At 44.8% G+C, this 26,526-nt stretch overlaps 1 protein-coding gene across 8 annotated transcripts in view; it reads right to left on the reverse strand.

The window, feature by feature from the left end:
• The window catches only part of znf521 (zinc finger protein 521), an 89,643-nt gene that overhangs the window by 47,605 nt on the left and 15,512 nt on the right, over positions 1 to 26,526 (reverse strand). For all 8 annotated transcript variants that reach the window (XM_044020068.1, XM_044020069.1, XM_044020066.1 and 5 more), the window contains exon 4: positions 39 to 3,535. In XM_044020068.1, coding sequence (XP_043876003.1) covers positions 39 to 3,179 — 3,141 coding nt within the window. In that variant the 5' untranslated portion in view covers positions 3,180 to 3,535. The remainder of the gene's footprint in view (positions 1 to 38; positions 3,536 to 26,526) is intronic.

The following is a 26,526-nucleotide window of genomic DNA, read 5'->3' on the forward strand; positions in this document are numbered from 1 at the left end:
CATAACCTCAGTTACAATATAACACTGATCAAATATACCTCTTCGATTTGTGAGGGGCTGGCTCTAGGCATGGGAGACACCTGGGGTGTCTTGAGCTGCCCACTGTTGCTATCCCCAGCTTGTTCTCGATGCACTGTCTGGACATGATTTTGCAACTCAGCTTCTGACTCAAACTTCACATTGCAGCTGGAGCACCGTGTCTTGCCAGCTGACAATGAGGATGTGGAAGAGGATGAAGACGATGAAGAGACAGCTTTGCCTTTCCCGTCCCCGGGGCTGAGACTCTCCCCCTGGACCCGTGCACCCATAGCTGGTGCTGGAGTCGTGGATCCGCCCTGCTGTTGTTGCCTTCCTCCATTCATTGTTGGGCTTGAGCTTTTGGAACCTGCTGCTGCCACACATGATGCACAGAGTCCATAAGGCAGGCCGTTGATGTCCAGCTTAACAAGGTCTTGTTTGGACCTGAAATCTTTCAGACAAGAGGCGCACTTGAAAATTTTCTGTGGATGTTGTTGGTGTTGGTTATGAGAGATTATATTGTTGCGGCCCATGGGCGGGTTGGCAGACATGGTGCCTGTTTTTTGCATGTGAAATGTACCATGGATCTTTAGCTCCAATGTGGAGGTGACTGTCTGCATGCAAACAACACAACGGAAACCTGTCAGGGAGTTCCTTAGGTCAGGGTGCATCTGGCAGTGCTCCAGAAAGTCCTCCTCACATTGCAGAGGCATCTTACAAATGCGGCAGCTTCCTGTGTCCAGACTCTTGCTATGGGTCACCTTGTGCTCAGTCAGGGTGAGTAAGGAAGGGAAGCGCTCCCCACAGATGGGACACATGTAGTGTTTGACAGGCCCAAGGTGGGTCTGCATATGTTCCCTCAGCCCAGCCTCAGAGAAGAAGGTGCGGGAGCAGACATTGCACTTATGGTTGCCCTTAATCATATCAGCTTTCCTTTTCATCATGGCACTCTCACCAGGGCGAATATTATGATCTCTCAACTGGTGGTTAGTGAGGAGTGACTCCATGGTGTAAGATGCCCCACAAATGTCACACCCATACATGGGCTCTGCAGTGTCCACCTCTTCCTCACTTCCATCATGGCTGTTGTGGGACTCCACAACAGATCCGCCCACTGTCCCAGGGCCATGGCTGTTTGTCAGAAGACCTTGTAGCTCAACATCCTCTTTAGGCTGACCTTCACCTCCACTTACAGAAGAGCCATTAGCGCCGCAGTTCTGTGTTTTTCCCTCAAACACACAGTGTTTCTCTCTCAAATGCTTCTCCAACAGCACAATTGCATGGAAAGCCTTACTGCAAAAGCGACAGTTATACTTCTTGCTGTGGGTGGTGATGTGGCACTGCAGCTCCACCTCTGTGCCAAAGGACTCTCCACAAAAAATGCAACGATGGGCACGGCCCTGGTTTTCCAGATGGCTGTGTTTTACATGTAGCTGTAGGTCAGTCTCATGCCTGAAATCCCAGTTGCAGGACGTACAGCGATATACTTTCTTCTCATTGCTGTGCTTTACAGCAAGGTGGAGCTGAGTGGACACCTTTGAGTCAAACACTTCTTGGCACAGAGTGCAACGAAAAAATACAAAGGTATGCATGTCAAGCAGGTGCTTCTGCAGGTCATCCACTGAAGTAAATTGCTTGTCACAGCTCTCACATATGTAATAAGTGGAGGTAATTGTAAAGTGAATTGTCACATGCTTTAGCAGGGACTCCTGGTTGGGGAACTCTTTGTTACACTGTGGGCAGGTTAGTTGAGGATGCAGACCATCTAAGTGAGTTTTTAGGTGAGTCTGGAAAAGGTCTAAACTGGTATACTTGGCTCCACACTGGTTACATATGAACTCACTAGAAGTACGTGAAGCTGAGCTGCCATGTTTCAACATGGTAGGTTCCACAGATATTGGAGAAGAAGGGCTGAGAGTGCGCAGAGATTTCTTTCCATTGTTGATGTAGTTCAGTGCGAGTGGAATATTCTTGTGATTCTCCTTGATGTGTTTGTTGAGTTTCAGAACACTGTTGAATATGGGGGAATTTGTGCAGTATGAACAGGAGTACACTTCTACAATAGGCTCTTTGGGAGTTACAGCCAGAGGGGAGTCAAATCGCAAGCTTCCCCCATCACAGTGAGTCTGCCGAACATGCTCCTCCAAGGTAGCCTCAGTCAAAAACCCCATGAAGCACTGGGGGCAGAAGAAGGCATTGCTCTCTTTGGCCACAGGACTAGGAAAGCCATGGGAGCAGCGGATGTGTTCCTGGAGTGCATTGAGGTCACCCAGCACCTCAGGGCAGAAGTTGCACTGAAGAAGGGCATCAGGCAAGCTAGCTAAGAGGGCAGCATGATCTTCTGCATTGTGGACCTGCTTGAGGTGTTCGTTTAGATTTAATAAAGAGGGGAGGACTTCCAAACAAAACTGGCAAGTATGAGCCTGCTCTGGCTTGTCCAGATGCATAGTCCGCAGGTGAATTTGAAGCACCGCCAAACTAGAGAATACTTGCTTGTTACAGTAGATGCAACTGTAGGAGACTTTAGGCTGTTTCGAGGAACGTCCTCCCAAGTCAGATGTGTTCTGAGCAGCTCTCTTTCTCCTCCCCCTTGTCTTGGGCACTGGCGGTGCTGTCTCCACCATTGTGGAGCTGTCAACAGAGAGGTTGGAATCGGGAGTGGTGCTAGAAACAGAGGTGTATCCCACTGTTAGCAATGAAGGACTGTTACTATGGTTACTTGATTCAGGGAGCTGGTGGATGTCCATGTGAGCATAAAGGTCTTCAACAGAGAGAAAGTGTTCAGAGCAGATAGTACAAGTGTGGCCCTTCCTGTCTCGGCTGTGGGCGTGGTCAATGTGGGTCAGCAAGGTGCCCTCATCACTGAACGGCTCATGGCAGTAGATGCACTGCAGGGTGGCACCCAATCCTCCATCCTCTGACGGAGAGCACTCTGGGTGGCACTCGGCAATGTGCCGCTGGAGCTCCTCTGGTATATCAAAGCCCTCCTCACAACGGCTGCATTTGCGTGTTTCTTTCACTTTCCATTCCTCAGCTCTAGAGGTGCTGCCGTCTTTGCCCCTTTCGTGTACTTGCATGTGGCCATGGAGAGAGCTGGAGGAAAGAAAGCCTCGGCGGCACACAGGGCACTTGTGGGGTTTGTTGGAGGCGTGAGTTTTCATGTGGATTTTGAGGTGATCACTGCGGGAGAAGGCAGAGTCACACTCTCCGCAGTGGTACTTCTTGTCACCTGTGTGGAGCTTCACGTGTCTATCCCGGCTACGCTTGTGCTTAAACAGTCGGCTGCAAAAGGTACAGCTGAATGGGAGTTTATCACCGTGACTCTGTTCGTGGCGCTTGAGAAAACTTAGGCGACTGAAGGACTTGTCACAGAACTGGCATGGGTATGGTAGGCCAGGGCCCCCTTCCTCCTCGCCAAAGTCATAGTCCTCGCAGTGTCCTGGAGAAGTCTGGTCCTTACTGGAGGGAGATGATGCTGGCCAGGAACAAGACGGGTCATCTTCTAGATCAGCACCATCTGAAAGAGAATGTGGGAAAAAGAAAAAGAGGGAGGGTTTATAAGAGCTTTGTTTTTATACGACTTTATCAGCAACACATTTGTCTCACTCTTTGAAATAGAAAAGGTGTGCCACCATGGTGTTATTTGTTATAATAATTATCAGGTTGACGTGTACGAATTTAGAATTCTGTGCAACTTAGATCTTTCTTTCTTCATTGAAAACAATACCTCTCCTTAGGTGTTATGCATAAAAAGTACATTTAAATATGCAACTTTAAGTATAATTAGAGAAGAGAATAAGTTGAAATACTTTACTACAATTAACCTTGTATGTGGCCATGTAATGGCTTAGCCCACTGTGACTCAAAATACAATCTCGCTGACATTTAAAGCCGACACAAGACAATGGCTGTACTCTAGGATGTAAGCCTGGCATGAGGTAAATTAAAACATTTCTATTATTCCTAAACAATGACTAGAATCATTTTGAAAAAAAACAAGAGTCCTTGAAATAACATTAAGACCAGAGGAAAAAAAAGGAGAGTAGTTTTCGAGAAAGAGAAGATTAAATGTGCAATTCAAACCACAGCTACACATACCCTTTAGGAAAACTCCATTGCAAAGTAGATGCTTTTGTGAAACATGGGCATATCAAAGCATCAGTCAATAGATATCAGATTATAGAATATGCATTATTATCATATTTGTCAGTGTGGTTTGTGCAAAGCTGTGTAAGCCGTAAGGCAACGAATACTGGACGGATGAATGCGCTGAATGTGCTAATATGTGTGTTTTTCTGTGTGGGGGTGGGACAGGGGCAGAAAACTAAGGGGCTAAAATCTCACTCAAGGACAAGCAGGTGCAGAGAATGACCAGAGCCAACCTCAGTCAACTGACAATACAGCCCCCATTCGTTTTACAACGTGTCCCTATTCAACATGCTTTGTTGCCGACATTCCATTCCATTGGTTCACTGTACAGTGATATGAATGGAAAACACAGAGCACCACTTTCCACCAGTTCAAAAGGTTACAGGCCACTTCTTCCCGCTGCCGAATTCTAAGTGCTGTGGACTTCCTTACCTAAATAAAACAACGTAATTCCAACCCCTTCAGAAAAAAAGTATGTCAAAAGGCCAAAACTTGGAATGGGAAAAACAAGAGGAAGCTGTGAAGATTTATGAGATGGACAACGGAAAACCATGAGCTCTTTCCAGGATCCAACCTCTGTACACTCCTTCAGCTGACAAATCTAAGTCTCTCTCTCTCTCACTCTCTTTCTGTTGTTTTTACTGGGATATCTGCCCTTTGTCAGGATATCATGCCCTCTCCGAGCACTTACCCCCATCAGGGCCTATCTTCAGGAAACAGATGGGGTCGTAGGCCGTTCCCTTGCCCCTCCAAACTGCTGAAAGCGGCACATTGAGAGCCCACCTCCACACAGCGACCCTCCCGGAAACCTCCCACCCCTGGCAAGGTGCCCACTCTGCAAACACATCTTACTCAAGGAGCAAACCTTGCCTGATTCGCTTGCTGTATATCTCATACATGTCTCAGTGTTCTCTCTCTCTTTGGTTTGAGGGAGGATGGGTGACTCAATACTATGCCCTCCTCCACAGAGGGGGCGGAACTGCCCTCTCTCATACTTCCTCCCAGGGTATAGGAGAAGAACACAGTGCAAGAAGAATGACCCCAGCCAATGCCTTACAGTCATTCATATTGGCTTTGAGACAATCGTATAAAATATACAAATAAATGGGCTGGTATACAAGGCTAAATGAAATTCTACTGTCTTAAATGATGGTGACTTTGCCTACAGACATCACTTAGCTGTCAGGACAACCTCAATACATTTTCTGTTATGTTGTTGCTTCCTTCATGTATATTATTTATTAAGTGCCTTCACTCCAGCACCACACATGCATAAAGCCGTATCTGTGGGGGACATGTGGGAGTCACAAACATTGCTCAACTAGCAGAATAGAGGTCTAGATGGGCAAACAGCCATGTTAATATTAGGTCTGTGAAACAGTACAGAAGCCGCCGCATGATAAAATAATATCATAACGTTGTGTCATAATACATTACGGCATCATAATGCGACTAATTCAGTACATAGTGTCCAAGTCAGTCAAGAAATCCTCATATCAGTCTCAATAAAATGTGTCATTATGTCTATGTGAGTGTGAATGCATTTTAAAAAAGGAAATACATACAAGAAAGAAAGAAACAAATAAATAAATAAGCTGGTGGGTGTTTTTTTTTTTTAAGGCATTCCCTGTTGAAACTGTAGATTTAAGGTACAGCGTCTCTCAAGTCCCACAGAGTGACAAACATACACACACACACACACACGTGTATGTGTACACACAGAACATAGATTCAAGTGCAGTGGCCATAAGCAAGTGTGTGTGAATAACTGTAGATGAAAAGAGCAATGCTCCTCAGGAGACCGCAAGAGGAAAGTGAGCGAGTGAGAGAGACTTGTTTTTTTTCCTTCTTCACCCAGACAAGAAATGCCCAGGCCTCAGCAGCAGCCTGAGTAAATAAAAGAACGGGCCTTACTTCCCTGTCTCTCGGGCCGGGGGCCTGTGCACGCCAGCACTCTCTGTGCTGCTGCCAAAGGGGATGCTGGGGCCTGAAAAACTACACCCTGCAGCTGAAGGGCTGTCTTTGTTGGTCTGCCAAGGCCTTCCTGAGCATCCTCCAGCCAACAGCCTGTCATGTCCTGGGAGGAAGACCTCCATCTTAAGGCCTGTCCCTCTCTGGGAGTTCTGTCCCTACCCCCTTCCATCTCTTTTAAATGTCTCCTATATGGAACAAAACAACCTTGTTTGGAGAGCAGCTATAGGGGATGGCATTAAATGTGTCAGAGCCATATTTACGAGCAAGATAGAGTGAAGTTATAGTAGTTACAGTATAAACTTTTGCTTTAAAAAAATAAATAAAATACAAACACTAACTCAAGGAATATGCTCACAATATGTAAGGTTAATGATGACATTCTCAACATTAGAGATTTTCTTTTATTAAAAAAGTAACCGCAAATAAATTCCCCTTTTTTCACTGAGCCAGTCTGACCTACTCTTTGTGCACCACTTCCTCCGTGTTCATTTATAGAAGCCTTTCCCAAAGTAAATACTGCTGTTCAAATGAAAAACTTAACGCTGGGTACAGGTGCAATTTCTCCACGCAGAGATTCGCGCAATTAATATATGATGGAAATTGATGACATCTTTTCCCTTTGGTCGCATTGTTTTTTTACGCGATCATTTTAGAAGAATCGCTGCCGTTCTTCGTAGACATTTTTGCAGGACGGTAAGACAGAAAATTAGAGGGAAGGCAGCGTGTGATTTCTCGACTGCTAAAACTTGAGAAAGGTTGTTGTGCTCTGCAGCAGCACAATCAATAAAACATACGTACAAAGTCATACATATTCAGAGCCAGTGAAATCACCTCCCATTGCTATATGGGAAAGTTTGGTTTTTTGAAAAACTTCTGATATGATGGAATTTGAGGCCCTGGGTGTGAGGAAATGTTCAGAAAGAGATGGGGCTTTTTGCCAGAGCATTGCACCAAGTCTATGGTGCAGCTCTTTGAATGCACAGTATTCTGCAAATCTTTGTGTTTTCTAATGTCATTTGACAACACCTGCTGTTTACAAGCCACAAAACACCAATTGAGGCAGAAGTGTCACAAGTGTCTTCGGTAACATTTTTGAAAAATTTTAAATAGGAGGAGGAAAGAGTTTTACTTTTTTTTATTTTCATTTGATTGCACATTTAAACAAAGCTTGTTAGAAAGGAAATTGTGATTGTATTGTTTTGTTTTCAGTTGCACACCCCCATGAAACCATTCAGTGGCTTTGGTTTGGGAATAACTCACTGCTTCGTATCTGAGTTCCTGGATGCCGTTCAATATGGCTTATCACTGCCTGACAGCATAGTATATCTCTTCTATTTAGGAAGCCAAACTCTTATCCATGTCCAGGACCTTATCTTATCAGAAAACTGCTTTTGCTATCACTCATCTGCCACTTCTATCATAAGCCTAGACTTTGTTCAAAAGCCATTCCAGTAAGGCAAATCATGCCCACGCTTTCAGCCGCCAAACCCTGTCTTCATATGTGTTGTAGCACAGATCTGCACATAGTGGTTGTCATAAGAGATGTGTTTGTGTGAGTGTATTTGTGGCACATTGGGGATTAGGGATTCATTGAATAAACAAAAAGCTGACAACTTGTCTGATGTAACACCATGACCCCACTTCATATTCAGAGAAGAAGATCTTTTTACAGTTACTGGGAGAAGTAGTGAGTCTTTCCCGTGAGACAATGCATGTGTCATCTCGACGCTTTTCCTGTTCTGATGCCCAAATCGCATCGCGTGTCTGAACAACACACTATCATGTACGGCCCTGTTTGTGACACAACCACTTAAAGTCTAATAGAGGAGGTGGCGGGAGAAGTTTTTTTTTTTTACATTAGCAAAGACTCACGTCCCTCAGACTGAAAGAGAGGATGGGGGGGGGCGATGAATTTCTGGGACTTATTCCAGTCAGATGAACAAATTGCTCAGTTGATTTCAGGAACAGGAGCTCAGCAGACACAGAGCTATTGGAAAGGGTCTAGTGCTGGGCTTTATTCACAGTCGTCCTGCTACATCCCTGTTTTAAGACATCAAATCCAGTCAAAATGAAACAGTGATAATTCCCTATAGCTGTCAGCAAAAGTGCCAGGTGGCTAGACATCCAGTTGGCTAACACACACACACACACACACACACACACACGGCTAAATATGTTATTATGCTAAAAATGTTTTATTTCAAATGAGTTGCTATTGATAGTTATCACAATCAAATGTCAGATCATTTTAGATTGCTCCTGAAGGTATGCTGAAGAAGCCAGTTAATTGGGGGTTGCAAAGTTCTTAATCGACAGAAAACAGAACAAAATGTGATAAAAGTTTCCTAAAAGTATTTTTTTTTAAAAAACTACTCTTCATTATTAATACATTGTCAGTCTCAAACAGAGTATAGCTTTTGCATGTGCGTTGTGTGTATACTTTGCTTATCTCTCTTCTTTTTCTGAACAAAGACAGTATTTTTTTTTTTACACATCACTGAAAAACGTCAGCTCCCGCTCCCCAACAAGTTACAGATCAATCAAACTCACTGTGCCACAGGATGAGAAGGAGGGGCCGAGATTCCTTCTTTTACTAGATGTGGTAGAAAAACTGTGGATGAAATGAGGATTCGCTTCCTGGGGTTTCATCACTGCCGTAACAGCCACTCATACACACTTGAAGGCGAATTCCACACATCACCAAACTGCACTCGATGGGGACTTTTTTTTTTTTTTCTCTCCACACATAGGGCCCGACACAAAGAGCTGGGACATCAAGTGTTGCCCTGACTCTGTGTCCATTATTCTGGCCCTCATGGCTCTGTCTCTCAACCATGGGGAAGCGGCAAACTGTCAACTACTTTGTCCACATTACCCACGTCCCCCAGCTTAGACAGGAGCACTTGGTCACTGTCCCAGAAATCACGGCGCCCCAGTGGTGTCCCAGGAAAGTTAGACAAATGGAGGGCCAGAGGAGAAAAAGTAGGGCGGCCAGTCATCCTTTACTAGGCCTTTTCTTCCCATAATACTGAGACACTATGAAAAGTGGAATTCCATTACTTCTGTGCGCGCGGATACATCCCTGCCACTCTGGTGTCTGTCTTTGAACGCAGACAAAAAAGAACGTCATACTGATGATGATAATCAATCAATACTATTGCTTAAAATAATGCCAGTCGTCTGACATGAAGGCGGATGTTTGTGCATTGCGCCAGATCTGCCTCATTGTGTTTCCTGTGAAAATTAGCATCGCATAACAATCCATAACCGCAGTGTTTGAATGCCAGGGATGACTTAATGCTTGGTAACAAGCTTCTTATCCTTCATAACCACCCTGTGCTATCAGTGAGGTCAACACCACACATAACACACACTGAAATATGATGGTGGAACAGAAGGTAAGAATTATGCATTTAACAGTTTAATAAAAATGATAAAAAAAGTTAAACAATATGAGGAAGTGATCTTGTATTTTGTACGGCCCGTTCTGTGTTTTGTTTGTGAGAGAAGGGGTTATTGCGTCACGGCAGGGCAAAGTGATAGAGACAAGAAGCAATAACAAGAAATAATGCCATATAGAAATGTCATATTTTGCTGCTGTAAAAATCAAACTTTTTTTTTAACCCAACGCAGGGGGAAAATAACAGTAGGGACACTTAATTACCATATTATTCAGCGATGGTGAATTTGGGGTGCTATTCAGAGTGCAGTGGGTGGGCTTGAGGGCATGAGTTGAATTTCACTTGATTTTAAGTGTTTAATTCATCAAAAGTGAATCACGCTCAGACAAAAATACACGGCACAGCACGGAGGTCATTATCTGAAATTTACCCTGAAACTGGAGGTGTTTTTAAATGATTCATAAATGGATATTAATGGCGCCACAAACTACAAAAAATGACAAAACCACAGTTAGATATTTATAATGTATACATATATATAGTATTTATAATTTATAATACCTAGAGCGAAATAGATGAGGAGGTGTGTATTATAGGATGCAGGTGGTACAGTCTGTGTGTGGGTAGTGGTGTCACCTCCTGTAGAACGGCTGGTGGTGTGGAGAGGAAGGACAATTGACCACTTCAGGTGGACTCCAGCACAAACAGGAAGGATTCTGTTCCCCAGGTCTTGGCTGGACCTGCAGCCACAGTGAGCCTCCCAGGGGGAGAGAGGAGGATGACAATCTGTCCCCCAGCATGCCCCTTCACCGCCTGCCTCTCTTGCCTCACTACTCTGGCTCTGAGGGAGTGCTGGGCCAGGCGGGACTGGACTGGGCTAGGCTTCCAATAGGCAGGGGAGCCTCTGTTTTTGTGTATGTGTGCTGTTCCCTCAACACTGCGGCAGGCCAGGCGCAGGACCCAGTGGACAGTCAGCTAGCCAGTCAGCCAGTCAGCCAGTCAGTGGCCGTGAGGGAAGCTGCAGCACTGTGCTGTACTGTGTATGACTAACATTTCCTCACTGCACACTTGGCTGCTGTTTTATTTTCCTACACTCTTAGTTACTCATGGAAATGTGATTTATGTGATCATCTCAGAAAAAGGAAAAAAATGTTTTCATGCAAAGAAATGTGCTGAGTTACTGTATGGCTGCTTCATTAAAATAGGGTTTGCTCTGCAAGTTTCTGGTGGTGCTATCCATTACTTAAAACCAAGCACAGCACTCAGTGAATTCGGAAAATAGGGTCTAATTCTTTTTAATCAAACTACCTCATCGTGACCCATAAAACTTGGGCTAGACTTCAACAAAGAATTATTTTACTTTTAAAGGAAAACTTCATAAAGTTGGATCTATGTTTTGGTGCACTGGGAATATTTTTATAAAGGGTAGTTAGTCTGCCAATTGCCCATAAAAAGGTCTTACATCAACACCTCTTTTCTTCCACTGCAAAGGACGAAAAGAAACAAAAAAAACACCACCATATGCACATGGGCAAACACCTCGAGCAACGGACTCCTGCGCTAGCGTTAGCTTTAGCATTTATCAGAAAAACCTGACCGTGCTTTTTGACCCATGACCCATAGTTGCCCTGATTAATACACTGCAGCTCTGTTTGATACATCCTCAACGCCATCTCGGCTTGTCAGTGGTAAAACAACTGGAGACAGCCCAGGAGGGAGAAGAAAACATGCATCTTGGAGAGGAGAGTGGGAGGAGAAGAAAAACAAGCATCAACTCAAGCAAGACGATGTATTTTCATGCATCCCTGTCTTAAATGTCAAGATTTCTTAACCCTCAGTGACTGCAGCATTGACACCTCTCCAAGGTTCACCAGAAACCGCATTCATTAATAATTAGCTTAGCCGAGAGGACAGGGATTGAGACTGAAAATGAGAGAGACCGAGCAAGCCTGCTAAAATTCAAACTTCTTTGCCTTCCCGTGAGAATCAAATTTCACTATAAGTTTTTTTTTTTTTTTCATTCTTTCTTCATTTCTTGTTTTCCTGGTGTGTTGGCCAGAATCCCACAGGCAGCCCACGAACGAGCAACGCAGACGTCGCATCAGCCTTACTACTCCCTCCTCTCCTTAATCATGGCTCTAATACCCTCCAGATGAATAAACATCTTCATCCCCTCTCTGTTAAAGCCAGAAGGCTCCTCCACTCTTGAATCCAAGAAAGGCAGAGAGAAAGAGACAGAAAGAAATGGAGAGTTGAAGACGGAGCACGGGAAAAGGACGACAGATGGGAGGGTGGATCAATGTCGAAATGAACCAACAGCAAAGTAACAAAGCCGCGGCAAGATTTCCTGGTTTTTCCCCATAATTCGTCTGATCTATTCCCCCCTTGACACAATTATCACAGTCTCCCTAATTTTTATTTTCTTTTTAAGTAGATTTCTAAGGGGAGGCTGTGTTTTTTATGGTCATGTTTATAAAGCGGAGGTTTTGTGAGCTGTTGTGCAACCTTGTCGCCTCAGACTGTGTCCACAGACTGCACAGGAAGGGGGAAGGGGGCGGGGAGGGAAGAGGCAGGGGAGGGTGTCTCTGGAGAATGGGCCAGGCCCCAGACCAGCACTTCCTTGGCCCAGTAACTGTGCCAGAATAGTCACGACATGTGTGTACAGTATGTGAGCACAAATGGCAGACAGATTTGGGGGTTTGCTTTGATTCCCCTTCCATTGTTTTCTGTTGATATCCAAGTAGCTCATCATCATATCCTAATACTAGTATGTATTATGAAAACACACACGGATACACACTCGCAAACATGCAAACGCCTCACAGAATGAATCAGTCCCTGTGCTGCCCTCAACCTCATCATCATTTTCAATACCGGGCTGGAATATGAGGCCTGAATACAACCAGACAAATGACTACAGGGCATTTTATTTATTCATCCATCACTTCACATTGATTTATTCCTGTTTATCTATTTATCAGCTGAAAAAAACCCCTTTCCCCTAGATTGTGTTTTTTTTGCAAGAAGTTTTAATGCTGATGCAGTTAGCAGAAAACTTTCAGGGTCACTGTAGGAAAAAAAAAAACTTCCTAAAAGAGATTATTGAAGTTCATCCCTTGAATACCCTCCTCTCACTCTGGCACCTCACTGGATACTTTGCCTTGCCCTATTTACATAGGCACAGCTCTCCTTGGCTTAGTAACCATTTACTTAGTTACACACCACCACCTGGGAGGCTATTTATGTTTCTCTCTCAGGAGAGGAACTCAGTATGACAGCCAACTAAAACCCCCATAAGAATTATCATTTCTTCAATACAAGTAAACTTTGAGGAGCAGCTCAAGTGTAACTTTACACTTGGAATTTGCTTCATAAATAATAATAATAATAAAAAAAATGGAACGTACATCAATCAGATATTAGAGTTGAGTCATGTATTATGAGAGAGAGAGAGAAAAAAAAGTTAGAGCGCACTAAATCTTTTCGGTTTTTATAGATTGCCGACAGTTTTGCAAGAGTGTCCCAATATCTTAGCGTTTTGGCTTACCGTGATGAACCCATTTCAAGGATCATCATTCAGGAGAGTCAATATAATTGTCCTCCAATATTAGCTATCACTCACAGTAACATCCATATCAGCTGATTACTTTTCATTGGACTATCATGCCGTCACTGTGAAGAGAAGTACTATTATGCCACTAAGGTCACATGTCTTGTGTCACTGGTCAACATGCAATTTTGATTAGCTACTTTAAATATCCAGAGATTATTACCTATAAGGTGACCTTTAATTCAATTTGGAATCAGGAAGCGAGAGCGATAAATAATGATAACACACAACACATCGAGACCTACACACCTGGCAACAGGGTCCATGCTGTTTTCCCCCCAACCTGCTTCCAGTACATCCACCAAAAACCGAGGAAGCCAGTGGGTCAGCGCACTGCTCTCTCTCCCCTTTCTGTCATTTGTATTTTCCGTGGCGTTCTTGGGTTAGTGGGGTGACTGTCATCTCTGCAGCTGTTCATTGTCTGAGGGAGGAGTCGGCAATGGGGAATATAATCCCACGTACTCTGCATACAGTAGGGAGGAAATGTGGGCGCAGAGGTGGCGCACGGCCCCCTGGGTAATTTGTAAAACATGAGCCATGGCGCCTGAGTGCCATGCGGAAGCTCGGGTCAGGTGACTAAGTCACAGGTGCCCTGTGGGAAGATCTCTGTTGAGGAGGCACACCTCCCACCACAGAGCATGGTGGGCAAGACAAACATGGGACTCTCCAGAAAGGTGCTTGTGTCTTTGTAGCCGAGGTGCTTTCCAGAGGGTGGAAGCTCCCTTTATCAGTTTCCATCTGCATGTGAAGGTGGAGGGCACAATGTGTCGCTACGCTGCTGCTACAGCTTCCTGAACACAGTGGGCCAAAGATACTGCGCACACTATACATTCCTGAGCCCACACATGTCACTTTAATAAGTCTTGATTAGAATTCGGCAGACATAACATCCCACATGTATGCACGGTCTCTGCTTCGCTAGGCCTTAGATAACCTTTATCCTATAGGGTTTAATTAATGTCAGCCAGTCGGTTCTACCTTTCAAAAGGAAACGACTTATTCCTCTGCCCTCATGAAGCCCAAATCCCTCTGTTTCACTGGTGAGGCCGGCTGCCTTGTTTATCCCAACTACAGGTACTGCTCCCTATTAAGGCCAGCACTTGTTACAGGGAAAAGGTTGAATTATTTACCAACAGTAGAGAGGAGGAAAAGAGAGAAAGAAAGAGCCACAGAGAGGGAGGCATTTCTTACATGCAGAGAAATTGTTATGTTGTTTTTGGGGTGTTATGAACAAGATTAATGACCCATGGACGTTTGATAAAGGCGCTGATTACCTGATTATAGGGTAAGGGCAGCCTAGCATACAGTGTGCAATAAATAAGGCCATACAGACAGACGAGTGAATTGCCCCCATACCATTATGCATTAAGTCTGACTGACATAAGACATTTTTAAACCATGTGATCAAAAAGTAGAATTTCATTTATTTGGTCGTGTGTAAATAGATGAATGTGATTTGTTAGACAGACAGCGAGTGCGCCTGTGCACTCTCTTCACCCAGGGCAAACTGTCTGCATTCTATCTGCATCTCAGCCTCTCTGCACAATACAACAAAACATACAGAAAACAAAAGGGAGCACAGAGGGGGAGAACGAAGAGACAGACCAAACAATAAACTCAACCACAAGAGACAGAGTTTGACTTTGTGTGTGTCGGTGCGGCGTGTGTGCATGTGTGTATCGAAGAGCGAGACAGAAAGCAAGAGGGAGGACGAGGGAGATGAAGACAAATGCAGAAAGGGAGGGCGGCAGAGAAAACGAAAGACAGAGGGAGAAATCAAATTTGCAAGAACATAACAAAAAGCTGTATCTCTGACAAAAGAGAACACACAAGGGTATTTGTCTAGCTGTCTGCACCAGCAGGATCCTCTGAAAGTTTATTAAACTAGAACCCTTCAAGAGAAGGCAGAGAGTAGTAAACTATACTACTGGGGAGGAAAAGAGAGGGGGAATGGGTTGGGGGTTTGGAAAAGAAAAAAGCTAGCTTTTCAGCCTCTGTCTCTCAGAAATTCTTTTATTTCAGCCATGCATTAAGTAACCTCCCCACTGAGTTCTGCTCCCCTTCCTGGTGTGGATAAAGCCGTCCCTCGGGGGAGCCGCTGGTAATTTCCAGCTTCGGCAGAAACTCAGGTATTAGAAAAGACCGCTTGGGGACCTGCCACAATATACCTTCACAATTTCATACGCTCTGAAATAGAGGGAGCCCCTCCCTCCCAGCATACCCCCACCCTCCCAGTAAACCCCCTTGAGGGACCCCAGTTCAAATTTCTGAAGTGCAGACAACGGGTGTGCGTGTGGGGGAGGGGAGGATGGTGGTGGGGGGGCCCGTGGGACTAAGCACCAGCAATAGAAAATCCACTGCATAGAGGAGAAAAAAGCATTTCCTCTCTGGTCTGGCAGGAGTGCCTTTTTCCCCTGGCTCCCACCAGAGGCTTTTTACAAAACATGTGTTGCTGACATGTTGACAGATTGCTCAGTGAAGTGTTAGGCGCATGCACACGGCTGGCCATTTAGGGGGACATGGCTTCCTACCCAACATCCTCTACCTGAGGCACCATGTTTTATACATCATCCCCCAAAGAAAAAAAGGAAACAATAAAAGGTAAGGGAGTTGCTTCCTTTGTGAGGAAAGCAGAATATCATAGAGCAGAGAGAGACTGCGTATAATGCTGCCTTAGCTGAACTGCAGCGATGGGGAGGAGCGACGGAAGTGAGAATAAGGGGAGGAAATGGTTTCAGGCAGAAAAGACAAGAGATAAAGCGGAGAGGTGGGGAAAGGGGAGCATGAGGGTGGATGCATGGTATGCTTATGTACAGCAGGTGAGCTTATCAAACTGATAAAAAACTCACAAGACCCCCGCTTTGTCTTCCTGCATCAAAGCCACCTATAGCAGGCAGGAGGATGGAATCTGATCAAAGGCCAGCTTCCAGATCCAACTTCTGCTCCTATCAGGGTATCGACAGCACACGTCTTAATCGCCCTGCGGCTCCAAAAGTGCTGCCGTGGCAACAGGATGGAAATGGAGATCATAATGTATTCATGGTGCCGGCGACCTGGGGGCTGCAGAGCGCACTCTCTAGGGACCACACTTTACCCAGAGCCAGACGTGTCTGGGCAAAATCACTCCACATAAGACAGCAGCAGAATACTGAGGAGCCATGACAGAATGGAGGAAGGGAGGGAAGGAAGGAGGGAGGGAGGAAGAAATAAAGAAAGAAAAAGAGGAGATGTAGCAGATAGATGGAACATGATAATAAAATGCAAAGATGGGACGTTCGAAGTAAACGGTCAGAGACTGCAGTTGGGGAACGGAGAAAGGTTGCATTACTCCAGTGCTAAAGTGAAGAAAACAGCAAACGGCAAAAGATCTATAGCTTAAGGAGGGGGAAAAAAGAACAGGGTGTGATTGGCAGAAAGGGGCTTGCTGCGATGAGTGGCTCTACCTTGAGAAGCCTGATGCAGCTTGACCAGGTGGGTGGTTGGCTGGGAAATAAATTGCAGGGGAAATTGGTCCAGATTATCAGGGCCACACAACGACATGGCCCTTTGGCCATGGGCGAGGATGGACAAATGGCTAGATGAGTAAATGAACAGAGAGACAGAGAGGGCAAGATAGATGGCTGAGCAGATGGATGGTTCAGTTAGACTGAAAGTCCAGCAAACCATTACCCCCATTCCTGCACGTCTTATCCATACCTGGAAAATAAGTGCTTACACTGGCGATACATTATGTGATCTTTCCTGGCTGAATGTAACACGCTTTCTGACCCTTTCCATCTTAACAATCTCCATCTCCTCTTCCGTATATATCCATATACCACACATACATACATACATACATACATACGTATACAAAATAGCAAAGTCACACACACCCGAAAATGCTCACATGCACAAACAAACAAACCAGGGAACACAAAGATATAGCCTGACCTGCTTTTCCTCAACAGGAGGGCAGCTACAACAGGCACCATGCCAGGTAAACATCCTCAAGCCTTGTGCACTCACTGCAGAGGGTAAAGCTCAACGCTGGAAACCCACTCGAAAATACAAGGAATAGTCAATTATGTTTAAGACTGGGAAAGTATTTTTTGAATATATATTGCCGTTACATGACCCTCCTGCTGTATTTAGAAATGAATAAAATAAAAAAGACACAACTTTTGCTGCATTTTATATCAAGGTTCTCTCTATATATGAGAAAGCCATATCACACCCCCTAGAGGTGATGATTCAAACGCATTAAGTCGCCCAAAATGAGAGGATTCACCTGCAGACTGTAGTGCGTCCTTCCGCACTAACTACCCTCCACACGTAGGACACCCTCAGGCATTCAACCTAGGGCCATAGACTGCTCCCCTGTTTGTCTTTCCGTCTTCCCTTTAGCTGACAGGTTCTTCAACTGCTAAGCTCCAACGCGGACATCGATGTTTGTGAAGACTGTGCACAGCAATCAAGCGAGAGACAGAACGAAGGGCGTGATGAAGAGGAGCAAGAGGAGGAGTGTGGGTGAAGGAGGGATGTGTGGAAACAAGGACATCAACAGTGTATTCTCACAGAGAGATGACCCCTGGCCATCCTGAGGCATCTGGTTTATCTGGCTGTCTGCGTAAGCCACGCACACACCTAATTACTCCAGCCTCGTCCGCGTCCCATAGGTTTTTTCTATCCCGGATTACGGAAAGGGAATGACAATGGGCTCGTAAACTACTGTACCTCATGTCTAAGAGCTAATATCAGACAGGAGCTCTCCATGATGAACAGATTTGGGTGAGTTGAGAGTCAGGTTCAGGGTAACTGAGAAGTTATGGCACTCGTTTATGAATTCTAGCCACAACACAATGGAAGATTAATGAATGCTTTCAAAATGTTTGCACTGCGTGTTTAACAACACCCACTGTATATTTGAAATGCTGCCGTGTTGCTGATTTGTATGCATCATAAATATTGTATCACTTCTCAAACTGAAGGTCAAATATACCCATAACTCTGAGATGTGCTTAGTGTTGGGGGCCAATATGGAGATCTAGTTTGGACTCTAACCTCCCTCTGTTTTTTTTTTTATTTATTTATTTTCCTAATGTTGCATGGTGCTGCTGTACAGACCTCAATCTACTTCTGCAGTGGAGATTAGTAATCATCTAGGGTCTTCATATTGATGGCCAGGCTCAGCTTGTTTGCATATTTACTGGCCTCAGAGCCCAGTTGCCTGAGGTGAGAAGCAAATTACATTTCTGCTTACCCACATGCGCACAACTCTCTCCCATTTTTGATTCCTATGCCTCGTTTTCTCCTTTTTTTCCAAACTCGTTTCTCTTAACATGCTGATCAGTCATCTTGGGGTAAGCATCCTTGCCTGCCCTGGTTGCATCCAAATAGCGGTCTCATTTGGCTAACATCATCACAGTGTAATCTTGTTGGAGAGAGCAATCAGTTTACTTTGGAATTAGGTATTCCGTTGGCGGGCCCGCAGAGAGGGAAGGCTCACAGGGTTTAAAGGATGCAAACGAAAGCATGCTCTCCAGAATACAGTCTTGAGCCTGATTGGGTGATAACAACCCACACAGGCACCATGTGAGAGTAATGAATGGCCAATGGGAGGCCTGAATAATAATGCAACTGGATTAAAATCCAATCACACGGTGGTTTTATCTGTTGACTTTGTTTGTGGGGTATGTTCTACAAACCAAGTTCATGATGAGAAAGATGCATCATGCTTTGACTGGGGGCACATAATGTCCTAATATAAAGATTACCACTCTGTTTACTACAGCCCAATCTCTCTTGGCTGTCAGTCAGTCCTGCAGGATTTTCTTCATCTGATTTTAGAGTGCATGTATTGCATATACAATGAGCTTGAAACACAATGTAGGGAAAGAAACAGTAGTTGTTTTTTTGTGGGGTTTTTTTTTTTTTTGCTCTTTTAGACAAGTGGTGTATTGCAGTTGGCAGGTTACTATCTAATTAAGAATTTTAATGTCCTGGTTTATCGCAGAGACATGTACCCAGCTGGTACTTTCTGCAGCCTTCTGCAAAATCCCAGCTTCTTGTCGAGAAGTCATCTCGTCGGAGAGGCTCTCTGATCAAATTGATCGGCTCCTCAAGGATGATTGATCAGCCAGGCAGGTTGGAGGTAGAATAGATTAGATGACCTTTACATTCTCAGTGGTGCCGGACCCCCCACTGGCCACTGCTCTTAACATTAAGAGGACATCCTTGCATTACCTGATAGCATGGCTTTACTGTCAAACCATTACATTCTGGACCGACACACGCTGTTCCCTCTGCCAAAGCATAGTCCAGCTGGTGGCCTTGGAGACCTTCAACGACACCCATCCTGCCCATAAAACAAAATTTATGAACCCACCTTCCAGTCCGAAAATGGCAATTAACACCGAGGAACAAATGTGTTACTTCACATGATATTTGAGAATCTCTGTCCTTGTGGGTGACTGGACTCCTCATATCCTGAAGTATAGGAGTGGCTTTTCCACAGAGCCCCATAGCAGCCCCCACCCAAAGACTGCCCCCTGGCCAACAAAAACAACCCCTGGGAGGGGTAGAGAAGAGGGGGGAAATGTTGAGTCTGTGACAGTGTAACCCCAAAGTTCCTACACCACAGTGGCTACAGCAGGATGCCGTCACAGCTGGCTCCACTCCTTCCTGTGGGCTCACTCCACAGAGCTCAGTCTGCAGGGAGACATAAACCTGTCGGACTGGTCACTCTTTCCACCGCCCTCTGTCTCCCTCCTTCCTCCCATTACTGGGGAGTTTGGCAAAATCCATCTAAGGAAAAAGCCCTTTGGGGATCCATGTTCAGTACATTTCCATGCAGACATAAGCAAAATCCTATGACATTTTCATTAGGGAGTATTAACATGATTCAAAAAAGGCTCTATGTGGTTCTTTTCGGTGTCTGTGAATGAGGTACACGTTGATCGGTGAACTTGTCTTTGTCTTAAAGCCTTGTTACATCCAGCCGACTGCTGGTGTAAATTATCATAGGGAAACACGCCACTGAAAGACTCTTTGGCATTTCATATGCTAATACAGTTAATTACAAACCAAGTGTTTGCGCTACGCACAACACACAATTGTTTTTTTGAGATTAAGCCAGAGCAAGTGAATGTTCATCTGCGACATAAAACTACCACACACCTGTTAAGACACCGTTTGACCAAAGCCAATAAGATTAATGCTGAAAAAGACTATTTTGATAATTCACATTTTTGGCATAGAAATATACTGTACTTTATTTAAAGGTAAATTGCTCAAACAAATTAAATTGCACAACGCTTTGCACTGTGCAAACAGAGGAAAAAACACAGAAACTCAACATTTCTAAGGTTGGTCCTTGCCCACCACTGAAATGTAAGAAGGTGCCCACAAAGTTTTTAAAATGCAATTTTGCCGTTTCTTTATGCCTTGTTATGTTTCTCTGTATCTACCTCATCATTATTCCGGTGAGCAGTCTCACGTTTGAAAGAGAAAAAAGAAAATCATTTGAATTTTCGGGACCCAGAGGAAAGCGAGCAAAACCCAGAGGTAAGATCCAAGCTTGCTCTCTGTGCCCTTCCGTTGGCTGCCTACCTGGTAAACATCTCCACAAGCTCCTTGCTTTCAAAACACGTCAACCGATGGCTATGCATTTTAGACCAGCCAACCAAGCAGGAATTGAGACTTTATTTGTTTTTCACTTTTCTCCCCCCCATCTCTCTTCCGAGCCACCGCACATAACCTGTCTGGCATTAATGATGGTGTTAATAAAATGCGGCTGGTCTGTGGGTGGATTTGCCTGGCAGGCCTGGTGCCTGTCCTTCTCAGAGATAAGCCCACTGCTGGCCTTATCTACCTCCCACAGCCCCACCCAGCAGCACTGTGCACTGGACACACAACCAGTCAACTCATCACTGGCTAATTACCACATCTGACTGCCAGACAAAGCAGGCCTGGACTCACGTTGCTGCTGCTGCTGCTAAGATTGCCTCTCTCCTACCTTGACTGTATCTTTTTGCACTTCTTTGCCATTTTATGCCTATCCCCTCCTCCATTAACTTCCATCATCCTCCTCTGTCCATTCCATGTCTTGTGTCGCACTCTTCCGATTCCATTTGACTTGTTTCAGCCAACAAAACGCTAACTTCTAGCATGTGGTGAGTTTTGTGGCAGTATTTGCCACCTGTCACTGAGACAGGCATATGCAACAGCGTCATGTCGGGCGGTCAGGTAAATCCTGCGTTTACCATGCATGTCTATGCGTTTGGAAAATGACTAACGCCATTTTTGCTCCGGGTTCCTCAGTAAGGGCTTAAGCCATTTGTGAGCCAGTCAGTTTGGTCTCATAGCTTCAGCAGATCAGCTGAAGTCACTTGTGTTACAGAGGGAGGGAGCGGTTTCTTTTATTCAATTGTTTTCCACTTCCACGAGCGTGTGCCAAGGGGGAGGAAAGCACCGGCTTAACACGCTCTGCAATTCAACACGGCCAGACGCAGTCCTATTAAGATTTAATGTGCCATTCTTCTGCTTGTGCTGCTGAAAAAGACTTGCAGGCTGAGGATGAGAGTGAACAAAGAGCAGGCAGAGTCAGAGCCAGGGAGAGATGAAGAGAGAGAGAGAGAAACAGAGACAACCACCTCATGGCCAGGTCCCGTCGCACAACTGATGTGAGTAGTTTCAAAGGGATGCTACGTGGTGGAGGGTGAAATAACAGTGTTGTTGATAGGTTTTCACTCGGTGCGTGCAATTCATGGGTGAGTATATGAGATTATCTCCGCTTTGTCCACATGTCATCCCTGTAATAGCGGCTACCTAGTTAAGAAAGAGGTCAACTGGATAAAGTCCCAGCATGTGTTTAGCATCTCTGGCAATGAATTATGTGTCGCCTAGAATGCAAAGAGCAAGCGCACAGGTGCTGCATGGGCACAGATGTGCACACATACACGTTAATATGGCTGTTTGTTTGGATGTCTAGGCGGATGACTGATTGAGCAAGCAAATTCATCCAAGACAGTGTGTCAGGGGGACGAGACTATGACGGAGGCAAAGAGTTGCAGAGCTGGTCATTGTCCTTTCAGCCTGGGACACAAACACAAGCATATAATAAAATGAAGGGTTCTCTATTCTTATGTTGTTAGTTTGTTTTTTTTTCCTGCAGAAAATGCAGTACTTGTCTTACAAAGGCCAATAAATACTTTATATAGTGCATAATGTGTGCGGTGCGAAGCACAGGGGAGAGTGAACGAGGGCGTCCTCGTGAGGGCATATGCTTTGAATTCCTAATGACACTCCTGTTAACGGTGCACTGTCGCACATAATGGGAAATGCACAGGGATGCAATGCCATGGAGTCAAGCCTCTGCTTTAATCCCTCCTTTCTTTCCCCAGCTTTTTCTCCGTCTACCTATTTCTCTTCCTACAGTAGACAGTCACGTAGAGCATGCCCCCCCCACACACACACACACACACAAACACATACACACACACAGGAAAGACTCAAGCTCAATTCTGAGAGCTCACTCTAGCATGAGGTCTCTTTTCAGTGGCTGCGTTGTGCCAGAAGTAGCTATTCTCCCCTGACCGCCTCTCTTCCTTTCAAATCCTTGTAATCACTGTGTTGCTCTTTGTACCAGGATGTTGCAAGATGCCCGGGCAAAGACACAACACAACTTCTGATGAACGGCAGTGGCTCAGAGTTGGGCTAATCACGTCTTGCTCATGTCGCTTTCCTCTTATGTGAGCCTTTTTGAAGCAAATAAAGTCTTTGCAGTTTGGCACATTCTTCTTGGCAGCCACAAAGCAGCTGTTGGATCAATACACAAAGTTAGTTGAAAAAAAAAAAAGAAACAGTACAACCAATAGGAGCCTGTTGGAAACAGTAGAAAACATGGACTGCCAAGAGCCTGTTCATACTTGAGGGTATTACTGAATGTTTCCATGCTGCTGACCCAAAGTCTTGATGTAAATGAATTCAAACACTTCAAACAAACAAGTCGTGGTTAAGAATGGAAGGAGGGAAACATGTATCCGTGGTTTTTCGAGAAAAACGTGGTGTCTCACCACGAAGTGCAATTTCATATTAGAAATGTACTATTTACTACATTACCATTCCATTCTCTGCTTTGTGGATGGATCTCATTGTTTTTCACTGAGAATCAGTATTTCATTTGTATTTTTCTCATAAATCTGAAATGTATTTTATTGAAACTGAGTGCATTTTTCAATATCTACAGGGAAGAATAAAGGGGGAATCTACATAATATGAATCCATATATGGCCCAGTTATCTCTCTCTCTCTCTCTGTTGCACCCTCTGTGATTGATTCCTTTATCTGAGGGAAGCAGAAGACATGCTCTGTTTGCTCGCACAGTGGCCGGCAGGAAAACAGAGAAAGACACTTATTAAAAAGGTCATCTCACAGAGGGTTAAAATAGCAGGGCATGGATCTCTCTGGGGGGAGCAGCCATGCCCCTCCTCTAGTGAAGGACACAAGAAAAGGTGTTGCTCAAGGGAGCTGGACCCGTAATGAAAGAATGGCCACCAGGCTGACAGCCCATGTGTGCACTAGGCTATTCAAATATCTTCAGAGAGACGGAATTGGAGAACTGACAGTGAAGGGCTTTGTGGAAATACTTTTGAATTAAATTCTGAGCGAAAGGTGTTATTTTTATTTGCAGTATGGGCTAGCTAGTAAACACAAGTAGAAATGAGCTGAGGAGCACAGTATTTCTTTAATGAGTCATTCTAAGGTTCGGTCCTTGCCCACCGCTGCAATCTTGTGTCGAGCATATGTCTTGTGCCAACGGAGAACAAACGTCAAACCTCTTTTGCCATGAAGAATCGGCAACAATGAAAGGGTGTACAGACAGTACAGTGAGACGGTGAGACAAAGCATTTGTGAAGTGTTTTTGGAAAGGCCTGTGGAGTAGCAATGCCTCCAGCCTCCTGTCTCCTCCCCTGGGCAGCCTAAAGCCCTGTCGGCAGGATGCTGATCCCCACACGGAAACCTGATCTGCAGCCATTCTGGAGCCGGAGGGGGGAGACGGGGGAGCGCTCGCTCTCCCCCCGTGGAGCCCCTTCACTTCTACCCCAGAGTTAAAGGGGTGCTCTGGGGGAACATTCCTCTAGCCCTGCCCCAGCCAGCCTCCACTCTAAACTCTCTAGAGAAGCATTCTTCCAGCCCTGCCCTAGCCTTCACTGGGATCTCCAGGGGAGCATTCCTGAAGCCCTGCCCCAGCCCAAGACGGACTCCCTGGGGATGCATTCCTGCAGCACTCACTTCTTTTTCTCTCTCCCCATCTCCCTCCTTCTCCCTTGCTCCCTTTCTCAGGCTCTTGCCTTCCTCTGCAGTCCAGCATTAGTGCGATCAATAGCACCGATCGCATCGGGGACACGAGGCAATCCATACCTATGCGCTCCCTTAGCGCACTGCAGTGGTCACAGCTTAAGTGCATGGAAAGGTGTTATACCTCTGCCAGACGGGAGGGAGACAATGGCCACCATTGATCGCGGTGACATGTAACATCTTTCTCTTTTTCTCTGTCTGTCGGGCGTGGTCGACATACTGGTCGTTTCTCTTTGGATTTCTTTGAGTCTGTTTTGTCACACTACCATTGTGTAAACTGTGTTTTACTGTACAACGTGGTACACATGGTAAAAGGCAGGCCCAGATATAACAGGTGAGGCAGTGGTTGGATACGGGAATGTCTGGTTCTGGTACTACTCTGCATACCCTTATGGGATAGCAGCTTGAGGATAAAGCCGAACTGAGAGCTGAGTTCTGTTAGGGAGCGGAAAAGCAAATCTCCATATGTGGATTGGTTCCAGTCAAGTAATGCAATTTGTTTACCAGAAATAAAACATTTGAAATTGTAAAAATGGGGGGTTTAGCAGGTGCTGGTGGTTGATTAGAAAATGGGTCTAATAAAGGATCCATCTGTGAGTAGAGACTTGATGTAAGGCAGATTAATTGGTCATGGATGTCTACATAATGCCACATAGGAAATCTCCTCCCATATTCCAGAGATTACACAAACACACACACACATTCAAAGTACTTAGTATGCCATCAAGAAGTTTCTTTTCTCCCACTGTGTTTGAATACTAATAGAGTGTTTCTGCACAATCACAATACCCTAATGGCAATTAGATTCCTTTGTTTGGTTTCTATGGGGGCTCTTATCCAAACTGTGTTTTTTCATCATTGAGCAATTAAGAGTTATTTGTCCGTAAGATTGACATTCATAAAAGCCAGGCTTAATTATGGGAAAAATACGGCTGACTCAGCCATGGCCACATTGTCACAGTGCAGAATATGAACGACCTGCCAATGAATCAGTACACCATTTTTTATTTGTTTTAAATGACTCTATATTCTATATTTTTTCCTTTCATTCATGCACCACACAACTGAAGATTTGGATGAGGTGAAGTGTGGTCTGGGTAGAGCAGGGAAGAAGAAGACCGCCTGTTATATTAATTCTCTAATCAATAACCTGCTCTAATAAGACATAGGCTACATTGGAAATTACATGGACTTTGTGCTGGTGAGCTGGCAGGGTAAAGTCATGTTGATGTCTAATTCAAGTGATTAGGACATTTGTGTTCCACTCCCCCGAGTCGTGCTGTTTTGGTGCAAATCTAAAGAATAAGAATAATTAAAGGGGAATTTTAATTCAAACAGTGTTAGTGCATGTCTCCGTATGTCTTAAATAATTCCCTTTGTGCTTTTGTTTCCTCGGTTTCCAAAACAGACTGTCCACATATGTGGGTCAGCTTGACGGAATTGAGTGTTATAGTACAAAAAAGGGTGATAAGAGGAGCCGCACTTTCTCTCAAACAGATGAATGCATTTGTTTGATGACAGCCACATTAACGTGTACACTACATTGATTTTCACACCTCTAGGTGACTGAGCATTGCTGTTTTTCAATTTGCACACAAGAGCACGCCTGAGGCATGCATACAAATAAAAAAAAAAAAAAGGTGTGCTTGCACAAAGTCACTTCTAAAATGACCGTGCACCTGATTCTGTCCAAACGAGCACCAACGAAGAACACAATGGCATTTTCATGTGCATGCTTAAATACATACACACACACATGGACGTACAAATGCGCAAAACTTGCTTTTGTGAGACTGTCTCACAGTTAATGGAAAATCTTTGCAAAACACTTGGGACATGGACCCTACAATTTGTGGTTTGCCGATTGTGGGTTGCAAAATATGAAACAAAACTGTGCTTGAATGTAAACACAGATTACACTGGCTTTCTCTCGAGCGGAGCTTCAAATCTGCTTTGAAATCATAAACGCTACACGTCTGTGCTGAATCAGACACAGAGTTGTGTTTTATTTTAGCCTGTCCATGTTCTGTTCCT

The sequence above is a fragment of the Solea senegalensis genome, linkage group LG1 (genome assembly GCF_019176455.1).
Source record: "Solea senegalensis isolate Sse05_10M linkage group LG1, IFAPA_SoseM_1, whole genome shotgun sequence".
NCBI lineage: Eukaryota > Metazoa > Chordata > Actinopteri > Pleuronectiformes > Soleidae > Solea > Solea senegalensis.